At 40.9% G+C, this 19475-nt stretch overlaps 1 protein-coding gene across 1 annotated transcript in view; it reads right to left on the bottom strand.

Annotated features, from left to right (window-relative positions):
• dnmt3ba (DNA (cytosine-5-)-methyltransferase 3 beta, duplicate a) overlaps positions 1-16359 on the bottom strand; it is a 20115-nt gene extending 3756 nt beyond the window's left edge. The window contains exons 1-18 of the mRNA XM_024293035.2: positions 15538-16359; positions 12406-12501; positions 11788-11933; positions 9974-10121; positions 8242-9899; positions 8059-8173; positions 7867-7920; positions 7712-7743; positions 7488-7628; positions 5452-5517; positions 5203-5352; positions 5013-5120; positions 2824-2953; positions 2572-2682; positions 2441-2485; positions 2278-2357; positions 1864-1976; positions 1382-1565 (exon numbers count right to left, since the gene is read on the bottom strand). Coding sequence (XP_024148803.1) covers positions 1382-1565; positions 1864-1976; positions 2278-2357; positions 2441-2485; positions 2572-2682; positions 2824-2953; positions 5013-5120; positions 5203-5352; positions 5452-5517; positions 7488-7628; positions 7712-7743; positions 7867-7920; positions 8059-8173; positions 8242-9899; positions 9974-10121; positions 11788-11933; positions 12406-12490 — 3366 coding nt within the window. The 5' untranslated portion in view covers positions 12491-12501; positions 15538-16359. The remainder of the gene's footprint in view (positions 1-1381; positions 1566-1863; positions 1977-2277; positions 2358-2440; positions 2486-2571; positions 2683-2823; positions 2954-5012; positions 5121-5202; positions 5353-5451; positions 5518-7487; positions 7629-7711; positions 7744-7866; positions 7921-8058; positions 8174-8241; positions 9900-9973; positions 10122-11787; positions 11934-12405; positions 12502-15537) is intronic.
• Between the last annotated feature and the right edge of the window lie 3116 nt (positions 16360-19475).

Genomic DNA, 19475 nt, shown 5'->3' with positions numbered 1-19475 from the left:
TCCCTAATTACTAGCTGAACTCCGAATTAGCATAAAATTCCTCAGTAAGTTAAATCAGCCAAAAATGTTAGAATATTGCTTAAATATTAGCTTAACTCCAAGTTAGCATAAAAAATTTAATGAGAGGTCAAATTAGCCAAAATAAAAATAGCTAGCTCACTGTTCAGTTACTAGCTGAACTCCTAAATGGCCTAAAATTCCCCAGTAAACTAAATTGGTCAAAAAAGTTAACCTGGTTGTAAAATAGAAGCTAATTTCTAAATTATCCCAAAAAAAAAAAAAAACTTCAGTTGATAGCAAATTAGCTAAAAACATCAGCATTTTGCTAAATTATTAGCTAAACCCCAAATTAGCATAAAATTCCTCAGTAAACTAAATTAGTCAAAAATGTTAGCATGTTGCTAAAATAGAAGCTAAACTCCAAATTTTTTAAAATTACTATTTTCCTTCAACCAGAGAGCCACAATGGAGATAAAAGGTTGCAGACTCCTGTGTTAGGAGTAGAGGTGTGAACCTCCAACAAGCTCGCTCCTAATTGGCAAGTGGTTGCCACGGAAACATTGACTCGGACCAACTTGGACTAATGCTTGCTTACTGACAATTTCTGGTCCCAACACGGCGCCGTCTGTATTGTGAAAAAAAATGCCGACTGAATCGCACTCACTCGGTCCAGTTCTCATGTACAGTCAACGGGTTCATCATTCTTCTGTTCCCTGCATCTGTCAGGTCCTCCACTGTGTCCATATTTTGTCGTGAAAGCTTTATGTTTGTGTGATTTATCATTTTAATGTTCTTTTAATTACCTGTCGCATTTGTCTGTACTTATATTTTCATGGCAATTGCAGTGTTCCTTCATTTATAAGTATAAAAATATCCTGCGATACATGAAATTTGTGAATTAATCGTGCTTTATTTTTTACTTTTATAAATGTTTTAAGGCTGTAAAACTTCTCACTACACACTTTATTCGCGTTTCTAAGACACACTTTTCACACTTTTCTTTCTTACTTAAACTCTCAAAGTTTAAACCTTTGAAGAAACATCAATCTTGAATTAAAGAAAGAGAACAAAGATCTGATCGCGATGAAGGCTTAAGATATGTAACTCTGTGAAGATAAAAACTAACAGTGAAAACTGACAGGATCAAGTTAAAAAAAGAAAAAAAAGGCTTTGGAAAAAAAATTCTCCAAGAGCACAAAAAGTGGACTTCAATATAGCGAGGGAACATTGTACTGAACTCTAATATCAGTTTTCCTCATCTCCTGCAGCTCTACTTCCTCACAATCATCTGCCGGATTAACTTCATCGTTCATCTCAAATCTTGATTTTACAGCCAATAATGTTTCATCGTCAACATATGAGCAGAAACTGTGAGACTCACAAACTCCAGGGCGGTGCTGTTGGCGAAGAAGTCTTGCACTCTGACGCTCCAGTCCGGTCTGAGTAGAAGGTAGCCTTCACACTGCGAGGGCTTACACATGAAGCAGTTCCACTTCTCCGTGTCTCTCAGCTTCTCGAACGTTTGATCTCCAATCAGGAGGTTCAGGCAGTCCTTACAGAAGCACCTGGAGGACGAGCGCCATGATCCAGCAGCAGAGACAGGAGATGTTACTCAGGACAGCTGCTACGGCTGTCGCTTACAAGACACAATCAGCAGAAACCTTTTTACTTTTATTGTTTTTTGGTTTTCAAACCCACCAATGGATTTTCCTTTAGAAGACAAAAAATGATTTCAGGTTCTTTTTGATTTATATTTGTTTGGCATAACCAAATAAAAATGATTTTAAAGGTAATTTGAATTTGTTCTTAGCCGGTGACCCTCCGGCCTGTTTAATGTGAACCAGCTGGAGCAGACCGGTTTACCTGCAGCAGTTGACGTTGTCACACAGAACGACCTCCTGACCGGCGCAGCAGACGGTGCAGTACGACTGGTAACCGTCATCGTCGTAGCGGTACAGAGTCTCTGAGAAGTTCTCCTGCACGCAAAAATCCGGGTTTGTGCTATTTTTTTCATTATTCAACCAATCTTTATGTATAAAAGCACTTTAAAATACAGGGATCAATGTGAGGTACTGATGAATTAACAAAAAACTGCAAAAAATGAAAATAAATCAAAACAAAAAACACTGTGAGAAAGTTAAATAATAGATGAATATTTAATTTTTTTCCCTGATGAGCAGATGGTCAACTGAGATGACTGTGATTTGTGAGCAGCTCACAAATCAGAGATAAAACTCAAAGACATTCAGCTGAGAGGAAGTGAAGCCTTCGCCTCACCTTGCATCGCAGACAGAGGCCACCCTCAAACAGCGGGTGCTGCACATCCACGTCCGGCGAAGAACAAGACAAACAAAAGTCTGAAAAAAAAGGAAACATCAATTTTTTTGTGATTTTACCAAAATCAATAAATAAAAGTTTCAAGTCAGACAGTAAAACAGACCTTCGATTTTTTTGCCGCTCCTTTTAATCTTGTCTATCAACAAATCTGTGGAGAAACAGGCAAATAAATCCCATGAATCATAGCGGTAGCTCATCCAAACTTCCACCCAAAGAAGCATCAACAACTCAAACCTCTGTTATAGGTGACGGTGGAGGTGCTGGTCCTGTTCTTGGAGACGTATTTCCTCTTTTTCGGCAGGTATTCGTCAGAGACTTCTGATGGTTCTTCTTGGTCATTGAAATCTTACAAAAAATAATAATTATTGTTTCGTAGCATAACTAGTTTTATAAAGTAACAGTTCAGTACTTGTAGTTCAGTGTTTTTAGACTCGTTTTCTTGAACATAGAACATATATTTAAACATTTTTGAAGGTGAGAACATACTTGGAGGAGCAAATCCCTCTGGGCCCGTGGGCAGAAAGCCTTCAAAGGCCCACTCCAGCATCATCTTCAGTTCTTTCTCCTTGTTGCCCTGAGCATCAGTGAAGGACTTCCTGGATCGCTCAGCTGCCAACTAAACACAAAGAGGTTAGAAAACCTGCACCAGTGAAAGAGCACCACCTGAAAACTGGATGTATATGTGATGTCCCACAGCTTAAAACTTAATTACCTCTGATTGTTTCTCATCAGTTAAGCTCATCACCCTCACCACTCTCTACTTCTGGCCTAGTAGTATCAAGACACTCCAACTTACAAGTCCCCTATCTCCTTCCCTACATTAACCAAAGCTGGTCATGCTATAGAGCAGCATCACAGCCTCTTCTCAACATGTGTGTCTCATCTACTGTGTCAAATGTTCACTACAGCCTCCCTCTTTGCTATATTTATTAGTTTTACATCCAAAAATTCATAGAAGGGAAGTCACGTTAACCCCCAGAGGAGCGCCATTTCTACCATTTCAAATGAACTTTTGTTTTTTTGCAGATATACTTGTTCCAACACAACATTCTTATGGTAAAGGCTTTAAAAGTATCTGGGAGAATGGAGTTTACGTCTTTACATTGTTCTATGAAATCCTTTAATTGACTCCATGTAAGACAGGATTTTCTGATGATTGCATTAGCGTGATCAGTTTGATTTTATTTGCTTTATCCTAGTTATCCGCCTTTTGTGGGCAAGCAAACAGGCTCAGTGTTACTCTATTATTTCACTCATTCCCTTCTCAACCACTTAACTCTGGAGCTTCAGTGAAAGTGTACAAATTCTTTGAAGTACCATAACTCTTCAACCATTTAAGCAATAAACATAATGCCAACAGAATCTGAAGCAAATAAAAAAAGCCTTGTGATGATATTCATCACTGTACGTAAAGAGCTTACATAAGCCATGTAAACAAGCTGATTCGTAGGCAGAACAATAAATAACTCTCTGGAACCTGTTTTTAGATGTCACCTAAAAACACCTCCAAGGGTTTGCTAACATTGTATGTTGGCTAAACTTACTGATAGTTAACACTTATTGTTAGTAAACACTTAACGTTGATAAACAACTAGCATCAGTAAACACTTAATGTTAGCAAACAATTATTCTTTGTAAATTCTTACGTTTAGTAAACATTTAACGTTAGCAAAAACCTAACATTAGCAAACATTTAACTTTAGGAAACACCTAACGCTAGCAAGCACCTAGCATTAGTAAACTCTTAATGTTAGCAACTCATAATATTAGCAAACAATTATTGTAAGCAAACACTTAGTGTTAGTAAAAACCTAACATTAGAAAAGACCTAACATTAGCAAAAACTTAAATTTAGCAAACACCTTACGTGAGCGAACATGTGTAAATTCACACTGTTAGTAAACTCTTAACGTTAGCAAACAACTAACGTCAGCAAAAAATTTACGGTAGCCAACACCTAACGTTAGCCAACACTTAACGGTAGCCAACACTTAACGCTAGCCAACACTTAATGCTAGCCAACACTTAACGTTAGCCAACACTTAACGGTAGCCAACACTTAACGTTAGCCAACACTTAACGCTAGCCAACACTTAACGCTAGCCAACACTTAACGTTAGCAAACACTTAACGCTAGCCAACAATTAACGCTAGCCAACACTTAACGTTAGCAAACACCTAAAGTTAGCAAACAAACAATAAATTCACACAAGAAAATACTCTGTTAGTACTCTTAACCTTAGTAAACACATGTCAGTAAACGGTAAATATTCAACGTTAAGTACACCTCAGTGATTACTTGTAAACACATGAATAAACATTGGTAAACTCTTAACGTTAGCAAACACTTAACATGTAAAGTATGAATTAAACACTTAAAAATCAGTAAACACTTAAAAGTTATTCCAAAACATTAGTTAACACTTAACATTAGTAAGCACATCACTAGAGTCGAGTAAATACTTAATGTCAGTTAATGTTTTTGTGATAACATAAAGCGTTACTTATCAATACAAAGCAAAATCCGATGCATATTGTGTTTTTTCTCCACTTCAGAATATGCTAATTTACGTTGGTTGCGTTGACGATGAAAGAGTTATTGTAGGTCAAAGACCATCTGTTTTTCAGATGTTGAATGGCTAACACGCATAGCTACAATGTGTGAACTCCGTTACCTCAAGGATCTCGTAGATGGCTTTCTTGTACTTAGGCAAACTGGCAAAGGAATTTTTGCAAAAGGACCTTGAAAAGCTACTAAATGGAAGAAGACCGTCGGTGTTGACCTGCAACAGAAACAGGTTTAAGGACAGGATGAGGTTTTAATATGAAATTTTCTCTGGGTTTGACACTTTTGACGCGTTTTACCTCTGAGAACATCCCGTCTCCAAACCACTCCACCCTGCGCATGCCTACGGGGGGAGACCTGGTCATCCACGGTGCCACCATCCCAGGCCACAAGGACAGGCTTTTCACTTTGCCCCAAACCAGCTCTCCAACTGGGAAACCCTTCGCATCCTGTAGGAAAAAGCAAGAAATAATCACACCGGAATTAAGACACACAGACTGGACACAAATCAATGTTAGTTTTTCACCCTCACATTAGTAAAAGATTACCTGATAGCTTTCTTTGCGTTGACCTTTTGTTGGTGCGTGTTTACCAAATCGAGATCTTTCTTCCCTCTGAAAATAATACACATTTTAGATGATTAAAAAGATGATTATTTGAAGAGTAAAAACCATACAGTTCCAACTCATCCAACTACTGAAAATTTGAGAATAACTCTCCTAGAAATTTTAAATAAGGACAAAATAGATGTTATACCAGGACATTTTCTGATGTCTGATCACCAGGTAAAGACATCAAAAATGAAAGTTGGGATCGGATTCCTTCAATTTTATTTTTTAAGTCGATTAAAAAAACTTCAGTGTAATTTATTTCTTTTAATGAATGTTTTTAGTTTAACAATGCTATGATGACCCTGCTTTACATTAGAGAATTTTTTTCCATCTGTGTTGCCACAGCTGTTCAAAGCGTAGCTTTTCAGGTCTTTGAAGCCGATAAAGGCGGCAATTTGAGAAGCTGCTTGTTTGTTTTACCTCAGGGATCCCTGTTAGCTTTTGAGGAGATTGCTATTGTTCTTGCAGTCCGCCGTTCCTGAATCGGTGGTCACTAGGAAGGCTGTCAACTCTGGCCAATCATGGAAGATCTGATTCATGAGGAACTGAGTGGTTTTTGTCTCGATCATGGGACGTGTGATCAGTTCTACACTTTTCACTCCTTAACATTTTACCGGGAATACCAAAATAACGGATCAGTATGGATCACTAGCCACGGTTCGGCCCACACGTGTACCACGGATCACATTACCCCCCACCCCCAAGCATCAGTAAACATATCCATTTCTGGGTTCAGATCTCTCAGTGAGGAGTAGCAGCTGTCCATCAGTCACTTCTCCTGCAATAGGGATGTGCCGTCAGGGGAAGGGAGTACGGCAAGCCAAAAGGATCAAAAGTCGCCAGGAAAAGCGAGCATGGCAGTGCCTCACCTGCACATGAACTACAGATAATAATTGTTTAAAATATTTAAATGCTCCCACGGTTATTTTCAATACTACAATTAAAACAAAAAAAATGAAAATCTAATTTTAACTTTTTTATTTAAGATTTACATGTACATTGGGGTGGTCTGGGGTGTAGGAAAAGGGAAAAATTGCATATTTAGCATTTGTTTCTCTCAGTTTTTGTAGATTTGGTCTCAAGATGTGTAAATTTAATCAGAAACTACATGTTTTTACATTTTTGTTTAAGTTCAAAGATGTGTGCATGTATCTTTATGCTTAGAAGTACTTAAAGTAATAGAAGTAATATATTTTTTCTTAAATATGTTCTAAAGCTTTTCAAAAAAGTAATTTTAGGCTTTTATTTTGTTTTTCCTGCTGTTTTTTCACGTTTTACTGATCTGAAAAGGATCCGAATCGTAAGTTTTTTGGTCCATTACACCCCCACCTCAAACAACCGTAACTCTTTGACCGTTTACACAATGATTTTAACTTATCAGGTTTAAGTGACTCAGAATCTGCAGGAATTATTTTAATTGTGTGAGGTCATCCAGTCTCTGCATATCCAGAGCTGGAGCTTGGTTCTTGTTGATGGCAGTGCGTTGAATCTGTTGGACTCCGGTTGGGAAGTTTGTTCTGGTTCTGTTCATTATTTTATGGACACCAGGGCATCTGGTTTGGGGACCGGAGGATTTCATTTCTGCTTTTTGTGAATTCTGTTATTCTGTTTGGGATAGGGGCGTCTAACATTTTGTTCAAGAGGTAGTTAAAGGGACTTATAACTGTGTATCCCTCCGCCTCCATTCTCTGAAGCAGAGAAGTTTACATTTAAATGTAAGCCCTCACTTTTTGTTTTAGCATGACTGCATGACTACGCATACAATAGGAATGCAGCACAGAGTATTAGCCAATCTATAAGAAGGCAGAGAAAATAATTCAAAATATTATGGAGGCAGGAAGATAATATATTTATCGTTTCGTAAAGTTCTTCTGCTTCACAGATACGGTTTTCTCTGTTTTTCAGTCTTCAGCTTTTCTAAATCATCTTCTTCATTGATTCCCTCGTTAACCTGAACTGCATGTAGAGCTTACCGTGTCATCCCGAGCAGTTTTGTCCTCATCGTCGAGATCTACGGGTTTGCACCAGGTACCCGCACCCGCCTGAAAGATGGTGCGGGCCCGAGGCCTCCTCCGCAGGCCGCTCTCCCAGCCAGAACTCCTCCGATGGCTCCACTGGGAGATACCAAAAGTTGTTGAGTTTACATCCTCCAAACAGAGTGGGTTTGTTAAAGTAAGATTAAATAAAAACCAGAAACCTCGTTCTCCTGATATTCATCAATATTCAGACCTTACAGAAAAAGAAAACATTTTTGTTTAGTGACAGTTTACAGAATCACTTCCATGACAAACAACACCCCAAACATTTGAGATAAATGCAATTATTGCGCTTTTATTTTAGAGTTTTTCTTACTATCTATCCTTGTAAGGCGGACTTCACAGGGCTTCATTGATTTTTTGAGAAGTTCTGATAAAAAGAGAAAAAAAGGTTTAAATTCACAAAAACAGACAGTAAGTAATGTTTTGTTCCTGTTTGGTACATTATTAATATCATAAAACAATAAGAAGCTGATTATGATCATAAACTGGATGTGAATCTACTCACGTAGGGTGTTTTTCCCATTTGGGGGGTGAATGCTGACGTCCTTTTGGCTGAAGGAGACGTCACAATCACTCTCAGTTGCTTCCTCCTCAGAGGAGACTTCTGAAGTTTCTAGAACCTTAGATGTAAAAGACAAACGTTAACATTTCTGAATCTGTTTAACGTTGAAGTCTGCTCCTGACTTACCTGAGTGAAAACCTGCTTTGCGTTGAGAGGGGGACACGGGAGGGACAGCAGGGTTAAAACAAGCCTCCTGAAGAGGGGGGAGGGTTTGGAGTCATCCAGTAGACGGCTCCAGTGCTCCTTAAGGGAATCTGGGTCTGTGCTGGCGTGCGCCGCCGCCTCCTTGTCGGTTTTACGCTCCAGGAACTCCTTGGTGAGCTGTTTGGTCTCATCGGCGGAGTTGCAGACCCCCAGCTGGTTGCCGAGCTCCTCCACCTGAGCGCCCGTCACCTCCAGCCAGCTCTGCGGGCTCAGCAGCTGAGCGATGCTCCTCAGCGCCTGGACACTCAGAGGCAGCTCCTCGGCGATGCAGCCGGTGAGCGCGGCGTAGAAGGACAGCGCCTGCTCTCGGAAGCGCAGCAGCGCCGCCGGCTCATCGGATTCTCTCAGAGCGTCCTCCACCGCCTCGCCGCCCAGGTCTAAATCGGGGCTGGAGAGGAGGGACTTCTTGCTCCGGAGGATAAGAGCGTCGTGCTCCTCGAGGTAGCGCGCCGCGGCGTTCTGTTGGAGGAAGCGGGAGGTGTATGTGCTGAGCAGGGAGCTGGCCTCTTCCAGGATGAGCAGCATGCTGGTCCAGGAACCTCCTTGTGTTTGTGTCTGGAACTTCTCCAGAGGCTTTAAAGCTTGTTTTAGGAACAAGAAAGCTGCTCTGACTTTGATATCTTGTAGCTGCGAGCAGATGAGTTTGGCTTCCTTGTCATTGCGAGAGCTGAAGTGGTCCGTGAGATCTGTCCAGATTTCTAAAATTTTGGAGACTAACTGGCAGAATTTGAGGCAGCCGATATCTAGAAAAGACTTGGAGCTTTTTTTATCGTACACAGAGTCCAAGAGAGCCTCCAGGTCGTCGCTCTGGATTGAGCTGGAGAAGTGTTGCGCCTCCAGAGCTGACAGCAACTCCTGCACCAGACCGGAGAGCTTTTTCAAGCCGGCACAGCACGCCACATCAGCGATGCTGTAGAGAGGTCCTATGGAAATTGCGGATGGGTTGAGCTCTCTGAGGCCCGAGCAGATCTGCTCTGACGCTGCGCCATCACCGCTGACGTAAACAGCAGCCAGATTTTCAGCGGGAAGCTTAAACTTCTTTAAGGTCTGCAGGTACCCCATCTGATCCCCGCCCCCAAACGCATCCAGGAATCGGAGGCTGTGAGCGGACGACTGCGTGTCATAAAAGCCCACGAGCATCACAGAGACGTGTTGGTCCTTCCCCACAGACACCCCCTCGTAGATGTAAAGGCAGTAGGGAGTGTTCTGGCAAACAGATGCTATGTCTTTGGGGTACCGTCGCCCCAGCGTACGGTACAGAAAATGTTTGGACAGCTTCTCGCCGTTGGTGGGGGCGGAGTTACAGTGGCTACGGATGAAATGAATTGCAGCATCGCTGCAAGGCAGCGGCAGGTTGGGGGCTTTGGTCGGCGAGATGTTCTGCTTGTAGAGTTTGGCCTTTTTCTTGTGTTTCCTTGTATCTGAGTGCCGCTGAAGTTCAACAAAACCTTTGTTGATTGTGTGCAAGTTTGACTGACAGGTGGTGCAGAAAGTGTAATCGTCTCCAAGGGAGCTTCTGTCTGCCCAGGGGAGCGCTTCCTTCCATTTTTCGGTGTAGCGTGTGTCCCGTCTGGAGTTTTCTGACGGCGTAAAGACAGACAAACGTTACTGAATGAAAACGAACAATCTTACGATAAAGGAGATTCATACGTACCTGGAGAGGGAGAGGCTGACATGGAACTCTTATGAAGGTTTTCTTTCGCTGCCTTGTTGTTATTTTTCAGATGGAAGACTTTGAACCATTTGAGGAACTCAGAGTTGGTCTCAACATCTTCTTGGATGAGTTCCTCAACTGGAATATCCTGTAAAAACAAGCCAACCTTCAACACCACAAAAAACAGAAGCTCCAGTTTCACTTTTTCACGCCACCGTTTAGGGGGATGAATGTGCAAAACAAAAGCACAGAATTATAATTTTAGTGCAGCTGAACATCCGTAAACAATTGTTTTGTATGGGACCCCTGAAGGGACATCAAAGTAAAAAAAAATTTTTTTTTGAAAATAATTGTTTGAAAATAATTTTCAAACAAGCTTTTCATTCACTTTAAGGCGATTCTGATTTGAACTCTTTGACATCCCAAATGACAAAGCTTAGCTCTACTGAGAAGACAGACCCTCTGGAATTGTGCATTTTTTGTTTTTACTGTTTTCAAAACATAATTTTCTTCACAGAGTAACTTTTCTTTCTTCAAAACAACGCAAAAATTAATGTTTTCTTGCAGGTAAGTAACAATACCCAGACATCCCCGTCACTTTTTCCATACATCTTCAGAAAGATAAGATACAGAACAGACGGGTATTCATCCAGAACGTCCCATCAGCCGGCCTCTATCTGTACATGTGGAGGCACAGCAGTTAGATTGGTAATCTTTTAACTGGACCAACCAGTTTGAACTTTTTGATTAGAAAAGTAGAGCAGAAGCATCAGCAGATGGGTACTGTTCATGTTCTGGTCTTTGTTTCAGCCGGTATGTGCATAGCCGCAGCAGAAATGGTAACAGGAACTGTTTTTGTTTGAGTTGACCCCAACCAGAACAGTTTGTAGTAAGGGGTGTGGCTTATCTGAACATGACAAACAATAACCATACAACCAGTGAAAACTCGCCATATATCAAAACATGAACACAGAAATGCAAATTTTGGAAATGTTTTTAACATACAGTCTATTTGTTCTGATCCTAATGTTTATCATGTTTATTTCTTGATCTCTTGCTATGCCAGTCTTGCATTTCTTTTGCTCCCCTAGTAGCAGAATTGCACATTGGGGTAATTTATTTAAAGAACCATAACTTGCCACAGAAACAGGCTTTCTTGTATGTTTTCCTCTTTTTGACTCGGTTTAATTCAGCTGAGTCATAAAGAGACTGTATGTCTGACACCCCCGCTATAAAAGAAGCACATGGCCTTAACCCGTAAAGGTAGGAAGTTTGGGACGAACAGAACTCTTCCATGATCTGGCTGTCCAACCAAACTGGGAAATCGTGGAAGAAAAGCCTCGGTGAGAAAGGTAGAGGAACGCCAATATTACTGTGGCTGAGCTCTAGAAATGCAGAAGGGAGATGGGAGAAAGGTCCACTAAGTCAACGGTCCCTGTAGCTCTCCATCAGTCTGGGTTTTATGGTAGAGAAGCCCTGTATAGATTTTGTTAAAGAACACGCCAAGAACTCCCAGACTATGAAAAATAAGACTTTTTGGTTTAATGCGACTAAAGAATCTTCTTACTCAGTATGAGTGGAGAAAACCAGGTAATGATAATCACCTGGCCAATAGAATCCCAACAGTGAAACATGGCGGTGTTTAATTGTCATGTCATACAAAAAACAGAACCTCAGTAGTTTATTATGCTAGTTATTCATTTACTCTTGCTTATTTGGATCTCCACTAATTACCACTGGATTGTGACTAATTAACCTCCTGGGCTGTCGATTTATCTATAATGAGAAAAAAATGTGAGACAGGAAGTACATACCTTCGTAATGCCCTCTTTCTTAAAGGCCTCCTGCAGTAGAGTGAAGTTGTGCTTGCAGTCGTCCTCGCATTGAATGTCAAACTTCACCTTCGCCATGTCAACTGATCCGGGCATCGTGCAGTCCATGATCTGACAGTAGTACGCGCCTAGAGGATCATTCACAAAACACAGACTTTTCAAAATAAAACTCTCATCTGCTTTTATTCAAAGAAAACTGTTTAATATTCCACGTGTATTTCCTTTTATTGTGTCAATAATGGTTTGTCTTCAAGTTTTCAGGGAGAAACTTTCATTTGAAAGAGACTACTGCTAATATTACGCCGTTTAAATTGTGAAGAAAATGTCATTCTTACTAACTATAAATGCCCTGCAAACAACATGTGTTTTTGTGTTCCTCCTGCTCAAACTGGGACCATATTCTAGAGACGTCTACTGCTAGGAATGCAACATCAGATTTTGACCAAGTCTGAAAGTACTGGATCACATAATCAGATCGGGATATCCCTACTGATTACATCTATGTCCAGATTACACGTCGTTATAAGACTGTCGAGACATCTTGGCATGAGTTTGGAGATGTCTTTTGATGAAAGAATACAGATACAAACTACAACTCACCGGAGGCCATGTCTTGAACTTCTTTGAAGTTTGTCTTGAGGAGGTTGTTGAGCCATTTCAGTGATGCAGCCTCTGTACCTGCCATCTTGCAGCTCCCTGAAAAGTTGATGCATTGAACTTAATTTAACATTCAAGATCACTTAATTTACAATGAGACACAAACCCAGAGAGCTCCAGAAAGCCAAAATCCCATAGACGTATGTTGAGACAAAAACAGCTATTACTTGATCATTACATTTATACAATAACCATTCTTGGTCTGATACTTTTTTTAAAACATGTTTAACTACTGCTTATTGATGACTTTAAGCTCCAACATGGCGGCAACCATATTGAAGAAAAAAGGCCAACTGAATAACTGAATTAGCTTTGCTGCTACCTGATCTGAATCGACCTCTCATCACCAACACCGTGACAGTTACAAAATTTAAATTAGATTAGCTACCAGTAGTATTTCTCAACAGTTTGGCCTCCTTTACAACTGTCTGAACCATGTAAACAATGAATAGCTCAGTGTTCACACAAATGTATGCTTTTCTCAACAATAGAGAGCTTACACCTAATGAATTACAGCGCCAGAAAATAAAGAAAAGTATCTAAATGCAACACAATACAATTGTATATTCTTCTCATCACAGTCAATGAAAATCTCAACTACTGGTATGCATATCATGAAAACGTTACGGCTTGTAACCTTTTCCTCTCTGTTTGATCGTTTTCATTTTTTTGCAGGATATGTTGGCAATGGAAGAGCTGAGGGTATTTTACTCTGAGGGGATGCTTTTGCAGATAAATTACAGTATTTTTTGGACTGTAAGTTGCTCTGGAGTATAGGTCGCAGCAGCAAAAAATGACAAAAAAAAGAAAGAAAAAAACATAATTAAACAAAAAAGTCAAATATAAGTTACACTGGAGTTTGAGTAGCATTTTTGGAATAAATGTATTATTTTAAATACAGGAACTAGAACTATGGAGCTAAATCGGAGCCAGTATTATTTGAAGGACGAAAAATATTGGTGTTTGGCCAAATTTCTTTTTTAAATGTCTGAAACCTTTTGCTATTATAAAATAAACTCTATTGTTTTCAGTCCCAAATGTTCAGTTTTTTTAGGGCTCAAAACTCAAAATTTCAATTTTTGATCGCGAAGCTAGCTGATCACTGCTAGCTTGAGCTGCTAGCTTTGGGGAGAAAGTAGTTGTGTTATCCTGGGGGTGGGGCAGACTATTCCTGAAAGGGGCTGTCTCACGTTGTGACATCAGCACATGAGGACTCGTTCGTTTTTGTGGGTATGGGAGGGGCTAATGCAGAGAGAGCAGGTTTTTAGAGGATTACTCAGAAATGCATGAACGTATCAAAATACCACTTTGGGGTTGTTTATAGTGAGCAGTGAACAGTATAATACACTTCAAAGCTCAAAAAGTTGAGTTTTCATGGAATGGCTCCTTTAAAATGATTTCGGCCATAATGTTTTCAATTATGGTTACAGACCACTGGGAACAATTTTTCTATAGTTCAGAGAAAATTACTCTTGGTGTGTAATTTTCTTTATATGGCAACAGGAACCCAGATAAAGTGGTTAGGGTAAGGATTAAACAACCAAATGGCTCCTGAGCTCAGCTGTGATTGCTCACCACTCCACCAGGAAATGGGTCATCTGCAGAGAACACATTTCGTACACCTAAGTACATGACAACTATTGGACTTTAACTACATGCGGCCAACAACAAAATTCACCCTTGAGCACATTTAAAATACGAGCGGGCAATGCAGCAACATATGGCAAGCCAAAAGGGGTCAATAACACCAGGAAAGGCCCAGTAAAAAAGCGAAGTGTCGGCTATGAAAAATGTCTCTTTTAACGCATATTTTGAAAGTAGCATAAAAATTATGCCGTCTTGTGCAGTGTTTTAGCATTTTCAAACCACACGTTGAAAGCAGTGTTTTATTAAGTCACATACGTGCGCCATTTTGCTTGAATAAAATAATGCAGTGGGGTCGAACTCACAATACCTGCATGAGAAAAAATAGATGTGCAGATGTTTTAACCACTAGACCACAAAAGGGATTTGGGAAGACTATCGGCCATAGGCATTTTATTCAAGCAAAATGGTGTATTTGACACATGTGACCCGACGTAATGCTGTTTTGAATTAGCTAGAACGGCGCTTTTAATGGATGGTTTGTACATCCTAAAACATCACTTTTTACACCCATTGTGGGACAACACAAAAAAGCATAATTTACATACTACTTTCAAAACGTGTTAAAAGTGGCGTTTTTCTTTGCCAGTACCCATTGTTTCACGGCGATTGTTGACCCCTTTGGCTTGCCATAGTTGCATCTTGGCTGAACGTGTTACCTGTGACCAACAAGAATTTCCATCAGTTTTTGTGCTGGTCGTACGTAAACACGGGTGGGAAAACATCAGCCAGATCAAAATATAGTTGCAGTGGGCCTTTAAGCGCTACAGGGGTGGACCTCTGGACCCGCCCCCCCTTTCCCCTTTCTCCTGGGGTCACGGAGAACTCGCGTAAAAATCTCGCGAGGGTCATCCTTTCCGCGGGAACTTTGTCTCGCGCGCTAATCACACATCTCTCACTATAAAGGTAATTTACCATTAGGCAGATTTAAAGAGTCACTTGACTCGCTGGAAAACGAAACTACACCGGAAGTTAGGCGAAGCGCCGTCTACACTCCACTGAATTCACCTGTAATAGTTTGATAATAAATACTGAATAAATGTGTATTACTTCGTATTTTTGCAGCTTTTTATTCACATACTACCTAACTGACACTCTATGAATGGGTTTCATAATCTTTAGCGTGCATTAAGTCTAAAGACAGCGCATTACCGGCGCATACTTGTGTTATAATGTCGTATTAACGGGTTGTTTTCAGTAGGAAGTCAGCCCCTGCTCGTATCTCTGTCCATTTATCGCCGGCATTTGCATGAGGTGTCTTTGTGTTGTGATTCGGCAGAGGGGAGGATTAGCAAGCAACACAGACAACAAAAGCTTCCAAAACAAGAGCAAATCAGCGTCTTTCGCAAGACATTTACCCGCTGGTATTTGAACGCGGCTCCAAAGCCTGCTTTTGTAAAAAATTAAGGGACTAATTCCAAGAGAACTTACCGCGGCCGTTCCCCTACAAGCCCCTGCTTTCCTCTCCCTCCGGTTCTGTCCCGCCTTGTGTGCTCGTCAGCATCCCCGTGACGTCCACACGGGCCGGCTACGATCGATTGGACGAGAGGCGGTATGGAGGCGGTCTTAATGAGGGCCACTGCCCTTACAAAGCTATGGACCCTCCCCCTCGGTGGCCCCACCCACTTAGAAAAAAAACGTTGATCGCTGAAATCAAAATGGCGGCTGCCGAAGTGAGCGAACACGACGGGCCATTTTACAAGCAAAAAAAGAAAAAAAAAAAGAAAGAAAAGAAACATCTTTAAAGTCGTACATTTAGGAGAAAAAAATCGTAAATGTTAAATTACCACCAAAAAGTTTTTTATTTATGGCAATAAAAGTCATCTTTCCCTAAATGTAAGCATTTTAAAGTCGTAAATCTACGACTTCAGAAAATGTACGTTTACGAGAAAAACGTCACAAATTAATGAGAAAAAAAACCCACCAATGTTGCCTGTTTATCAGGGCCGTCGGTAATGCGGAGTTTCATACATAAAATAAGCGAGCTCTGAGACACAAGCTTGGGTGTAGAGGACCATCTCTTTATTCTGCCTTCACCTACCCAGAATTTGTCACCTTTACATCATGTGATGCACACAAGGAACACCAAAGGGGAATGAAAAGTGTTTCATAAGCTACATCCAGCTCCTTCAAGTGAAACATCCTGTTCCAACACAACACAACAAAGAGGAATGAAAATAGTCTGTTGTGTTAACATAAGAATATTGAAAAGAATACGGAGAAAACTGGGCCTCTTCCGACAGAAGCATTACCGTTGATGTTTTGATCCAGAAAGGCGAACTTTGAAGATCTGATGATTGAAGATAATGTCAGAAGCACAGACTAGAAGAAGTGGCATGTTGTGGAGCAGGAAGTAGCAGAGATTATTTAGATAGGAGGAAAGTAGAAAAGTAGTTGGTCCTGAAAAACAAAGCTGTGAAGGTATGGAATTGTTTTGGAGAGGTGGGAGAAGAGTTTCTGACTGGACTGTTTAAAAAGGTCTTGAATAATCAGAGGATCTCAGAAATGAAGAAGTGTTCTGGTTCCCATTTTTAAGAAGAAGCTAAATAGTGGTGTTAACCACAGAGTAATGCTGACGGACATATGAAGATATAAAAAAAGAGTGGATTTCAGAGAGAAGCCAGAAGTAAGAATTTGTAAGGAACTACATGGTATTTGCTTTGAGAATGCTTCTGAAAAAAGAACAGAAGATTAGTAAGAGCTGCACTGTATCTTTGTAGAGGAAGTTTTGACAGGATACAGAAAGAAAAGTTGCAGGAAGCCTGAAGTGACTGAGAAGTACTGTATGTTGGAATTGTGCAGGAGATACACTTACCACTCTATTAGATATACCTTACTAGTACCGGGTTGTACCCCCTTTTGTCTTTAGGACTACTTGGTGGCATACAGTCAATTAGGTACTGAACACTCCTCAGAGAGCTTGGTCCATATTGACTTGGATGCATCACAGAGTTGCTGCAGATTTGTCGGCTGCACATCCATGATGTGAATTTTCCATTCCACCAAATCCCAAAGGTATTCTACTGGGTTTAGATCGGGTGACTGTTGAAGTAATCCTAGTCCAGTGAACACATTATCATATTCAAGAAACTAGTCTGAGATGATTCCAGCTTTATGACATGACATCTTATTCTGCTGGAAGTAGCATCAGAAGATGGTACACTGTGGGAGTAATAGGATAGACATGGTCCGCAACAAAACTCAGGTAGGCTGGGGTGTTGACAATGCCCACTTGGTATTAATTGGCCCAAAGCATAACAACAAAATATCAACACCACCACCATTAATGATGCAAGGCACGAGAATTTATGGTTTCATGTTGTTGACGCCAAATTCTGACCATACCATTCGAATGTCGCTACAGAAATTGAGTCTCATCAGACCAGACAATGTTTTTCCAATCTTCTATTATCCAGTTTTAATGAGCCTGTGTGAATTGTAGCCTCAGTCCTGACAGGAGAGGCACCTGGTGTGGTCTTCTGCTGTTGTAGCCCATCTTCCTCATGGTTGCATGTGTTGTGCGTTCAGAGATGCTCTTCTGTAGACCTTGGTTGTAGTCTATTGGGCTAGTGGTTATTTGAGTTACTTCCATCAGCGGGAACTAGTCTGGCCATTCTCTGACTTCTGGTATCAACTGTCAAGAGTAGACAGATCTCAGACCAGAGTCAGACGTAATGGTGAAGAAGTGAAGGTTTATTTGCCTCACAGTGACAACAAATAATAAAAAGAAGCGGGGAGCTTGTCCAACAAAAGCTTTACTGGAACCAGGAAGGAGTCGAACTGAAAGGGAATAGCCTAGGTTCGAAGAGCCAGGGAGAGGCTTTTGAAGGAGCAGAAATTAAAGATGGGAAACAGGTGTGAAAGGCCACCAGGTAGAGAAAGCCACGACTCCTGCCCCACGCTACCCTTTAGAAGCACAAACAGAAAACAAACACACAAGCACAAAACAACTATACCAAAACAAAGAAAGGAAAACCACACTGAACCATAACACCAACAAGGCATTTCTACCACTACCCAGAGAACTGCCGCTCACTGGATATTTTCTCTTTTGTCCGGTTCCGGGTCACGAGCAGCATGACGTGTGTCTCTAACTCTCCTAAACTCTTTGGCTGTTAAAGTATTTTAAAGTTGCTCACAAGCGACTTTAATCCCCAAGCTAAAAACAGCTACCGCAACGAGAAGAGTAGGACATGGCACCGAAGAAAAATTTTGAAGCCGATTTGACGGAGCTCAAAATGGTGGTGATCGCACTTGCTGATATTCAAGCTAAGCTATCTCTGGCGCTCCTTACGGATGCTAAGCTATCAGCTCTGATGGAGCTTGAGGCTAAGCTATCACCACTGTTGCAACTTGTAGAGGATTTCAGACGGGGAAAGGCACGTAACGAACAACAAGATAATCGCCAAGATCTCCTGGAGAGAAGAATGCATGACGTGGATCAACAAGTATGGCTGAATAATGTGATTCTCACGGGGCCTCTACTACAACCCAGGGCGAGACCTGGTGGTACCAACGTTAGCATGGATGCTAACGGAACTGTGATGGATGCTGGAGAATAAAGTTGAAGTATTTCTTGCGTCTAAAGGGATTTCCTTGCACCTAAATGCTGTTTAGGTCTGTCATCCGCTTCCTCTGAGAAAGAATACGGATAAACCAGCAATCCTGATTAGGTTTGTGAATCAAAAGCACAAGATAGGTCTGATGAAACAATGCAAATACACAGCTGTCTATCTTAATGATCATCTCTCAAAATATTATGCTGATCTGGCAAAGCATGCAAGATTGTTACAAAAGAGGAAACAGATCCACAGTACGTGGATCCAGAACTCCAGAATCTTTGTCAAACCTCTTGGACCACCGGACCTGACGAAGCCTCTGGAAATAAAATCCATGAAAGACTTTGAGAACTGTGGGATTACATATGTTTGAACCTTTAATTGAAGCAAAATGTGAAATGTGAACCCAAGAAACTGCTGAATGTGAACTTTATTCATTCATTCATTTTTCTGACCATTCTCTATAAACCCTAGAGATGGTGGTGCATGAAAAGTTTCTGAAATACTCAGACCACCCGGTCTAGCACCAACTATGCCATGTTCAAAGTAATCCAAATCACCTTACTTGTGTGCTGTAGATGTAACTTAGGAGTTCAAAGTGGAGGTGGGACAGCCCTAAAGATCAGCTTTGAGCCCCCTTTCGTTAAGACTGACAGATAAGGTCAGGCAGGAATCTCTGTGGTCTGAGATGTTCGCATATGACATTGTGATGTGTAGTGAGAGCAGGTGGAGCAATATCTTAAGAGGTGAAGGTAGTTTGGGAGAGAAGGTCACTTCTCTCCCAAACTATCAGAACTGGTGCAGCTAAAT

This window comes from Oryzias melastigma, linkage group LG7 (genome assembly GCF_002922805.2).
Source record: "Oryzias melastigma strain HK-1 linkage group LG7, ASM292280v2, whole genome shotgun sequence".
NCBI lineage: Eukaryota > Metazoa > Chordata > Actinopteri > Beloniformes > Adrianichthyidae > Oryzias > Oryzias melastigma.
The sequence above is the reverse complement of the archived record's forward strand: the minus strand, read 5'-3'. Positions and strand labels throughout refer to the sequence as shown.